Here is a 3244-nt window from a genome sequence, read left to right on the forward strand (position 1 = left end):
TGTCATATGTTAGGACAGACCCAGTTATGTTGGGAAAATGTAAATAATTTGCACGAGCTGCTGCTTTAAAGATTCAAAAAGTTCACCTAATGTCTTCGCTCAAGTAGTGATCAGGGATAGGGCTAGCCCCCAAACTCCCCTGTCTTGTGTTCATTCCTCTGCATCACTTCTTCAGAGCCTACCTTGGGTGGGTTCCGGTGTGTCCAGGGCTCCTGCCGCTGGGCAAGCAGGAACAGACACTGGATTCCCTGTCACTACTTTTCCAAAAATTATTCCTTACTTGCTTAGGCCTATTACAATTTCCATCCGTTCTTCGTTTTTTCCCTGCCTTTGTCCTTAACTCCTCCTTTGAACCTAGGTGCAGGCTTTGGAAGAATAGATCATTTTGCTGCAGTGGGGAAGGGATATCTTTTATCAGTATCTATAAATATATACTGTTATCATTGTTTGCTTTCCTGTTTCTTTCCCTTGGGTGTTAAACTTTGATTTTTTCATTCAGTGAAATCGGGCAGAGAGAGATCAGTTTACAATCAGTAAAACTAGTGCCCAGACCTCCCTTATCCTCTATACCTGCCTTACTAATCTAATTTTCAACTTCAAGTATTAAATGTCTATTTCTTTCTCTCCTTTGCAGTTCTATTTCTGTGTCTTTTTTTTTTTTTTTGCATACTTTACTCAACAGTACCGTCTCCTTCTCCTGCTCTTCCCATCTCTTTTTTGTAATTATCTGTGTCATTGCCTTAAGTACCCTTAACTGTTTTCTCTGCCCTGGGGAAATCCGCGCTTGTTGTTGTGCTCTCTATTTGTAAACCCTGTCTCCTATGTTATGTAACTGTCAGAACACAAATAACACAGGAACGTTTTTTGTCAGAGGGCACAACAAAATGCATTTGAAACAAGTCTGCGAAGAGGTACAGAATGCCTGTGTTCATGCTTTGTAAAACTATTAATGCAGTAGAGCTGAAGCAGGTTTATTTTTACAAATAAAGGTTATTTATGATGTTCCGCCAGAACGCAAAGAGCAGCTTTGCAGATCTCTGTGACTGTATGTGTCATCTTGTTTTATTGCATCAATGTGCAAATACTTAGAAAATGTAACTTCTTGCAACAAATTAGTTCCTGTTACTCAGAGCCACCATGGAAATTGCCTTGAGGGGGCAGGAGGACTTACCTAAACAGGTCTGGGTGAAGAAAACGGCATGTGTGTTTCTGTTATTTGGGCAACATGCCCTGATAAACAGGTGACCTTACACAGAGATCATTAAGTTCACTGTGAATAAGTGCTGAAGGCTTTAGGGGGAGCAGGGAAGACGGTTCGGCATCTGTTTAAAGCAGAAACAAATACATCCAGTAATATTATGAGTAATAATAAAACCTGTGATTTGCATCCCATAGTTCCATTCCATAGGAATGCTCCAGGTTATCGTGGCCGTAAAAAAAACATCAGCAGTTCAATCCTTTATGCCTCTCTGCTTGTGGTACAACACATAAAACGGTGGGGTTCTGAGATTCGTGCGCAGTGGGAAAAGCTTTTCTCTTCTCTCTCCAGTCTCCGAGGCATGTCAGCCAAACCTTTCCCGTCTTCAGAAAAAAAATGCACAGGGGATTGCAGGTTCCTTGGCTTAGTAACAAATGTATTCCAACGCTCGCACCCCAGTAAGAATTTCCTTGGTGTGGGCAGTGTTCTGTTGTGTTCCCTGGTCTAACACCTTACTGCCCTTTGTTTTTTCAGCAGAGTGCACTGATCCATTTATCTAGTACTCAAGGACCTATTGAAGTTTATCTGTGCCCAGAGGAAAACGATGCCCTCAGTCCAATGAAAACCTATAGTCAGGACCACAACGGAAATATTTCCAAAACCATTTCCAAAGGTAAAAAGATTTCTTTGTAATACTAATGGCCTGTCTTCATGCTCTCACTCAAGATTCCATTTTGAACTTCAGATATCCAGCTCTTATTTTTTGGCTTTAGTTTTCTAAGACGTGAAAAGCCGAGGTACCGGTTTTCTGCTGTGTCGTTCTGGTTTAGATAGCAGGGAAAAGGTTTTTTCCTCTGCATCGGCTGTTTAAAGTAAGTTTCCTATTTGAATATCATATGTAACCAAATAAAACTATTGGAAACCTATTTGTGTTTTCAAACAGGACAGTAGCAGCAAAGCTTGTCCTCAACACCAGAGGCAGAACCCACTGGGGATGGGTAGATGCAGCCACGCAGTGTCACTGATGGCATCTCTTGCCCGGGCACTTTCCACTTGGGCTACAAATTCCACTGAAAAACGGGCATCTCTCAAGACTTAAGACTTGCAAAATCATTTTTTAGTTGAAAAGTCGGTGGTGGTAATGACATGCTTGTTTTTGAGCAGCCCTTTGTAACATCTCCAAATCAAGCTGTAATTTCGATGGAGGCTATTTTTATGAAAAGTCTGCTATTTCTGATGAGATTAAATATGTCATCTTCATTTTTATTTTTAATTTTGTTTTTTCTCTCCCTGCTCTTACAGAAGTGGCTTCTGCTAACTCAGGACAAGGTGACTGCTCAGTAAATATGGCAACGATCTCCCCGTTGGCTTCTCCAGCCAACCTTCTCCAGCAGACCGAGGACCAAATTCCCTCAAACTTTGAAGGACCGTTTGTGAATTTGTTGCCGCCTCTGCTTCAGGAAGATTATTTGCTGAGCCTTGGGGATGAAGAAGGCATCAGTGACCTCTTTGATGCTTATGATTTAGAGAAGCTTCCTTCGCTGGTGGATGAGTTTATATACAGCTGATTCTCTTAAAGGCTGTCGGCGTGTAAACCCTATTTTTAATGGAATCAAAAAACCTGCCGTCGTTCAGAGTTGTCCCCTACTTACTAGAGAATAGCATTACTAAAGAAACTAGGCTCCTGAACAGTGCTGATATTTTAAATACTCCCTCAAATACTAGAAGCAACACGTGAAGGCTTTTAAAGCAAGGCCTCTTCCTTGACCCCGAGCTCCAGCGCCTTGCTCGCCAGCAAGCGCAAGCCGGCGACCGGAAACGTTTGGTCTTCACGCTCCCCCGGTCTCCGCTCACCGTGACGCGCGGGCTGACGGAGAAGGGCTCCGAGAACTGGTTTAGTCCCAAGCAACTCTTTTTATAATAGTATTTCAGGTCGTGCCTTCTGCAGAGAATGCATGTCTTCTTCTTAAGTGTCACAACACGGATCGGACCTGCAGCGAACGTAAATATGAAGTAACGCAAAAGCGTGAAATGGGATTCTTCAGC

General features: G+C 42.6%; 1 protein-coding gene across 1 annotated transcript; it reads left to right on the forward strand.

Moving 5' to 3' along the window:
* Positions 1-1732: 1732 nt before the first annotated feature.
* LOC104273705 (transcription factor E2F3-like) lies at positions 1733-2766 on the forward strand (the record flags this gene model as incomplete). Its single annotated transcript, XM_009869112.1, has 2 exons — positions 1733-1871; positions 2501-2766. Coding segments are annotated over 2 exons (405 nt in total), but the record flags the coding sequence as incomplete, so codon positions are not given.
* Positions 2767-3244: the final 478 nt, after the last annotated feature.

Source organism: Apaloderma vittatum, unplaced genomic scaffold (genome assembly GCF_000703405.1).
Source record: "Apaloderma vittatum isolate BGI_N311 unplaced genomic scaffold, ASM70340v1 Scaffold7195, whole genome shotgun sequence".
Taxonomy (NCBI): Eukaryota; Metazoa; Chordata; class Aves; order Trogoniformes; family Trogonidae; genus Apaloderma; species Apaloderma vittatum.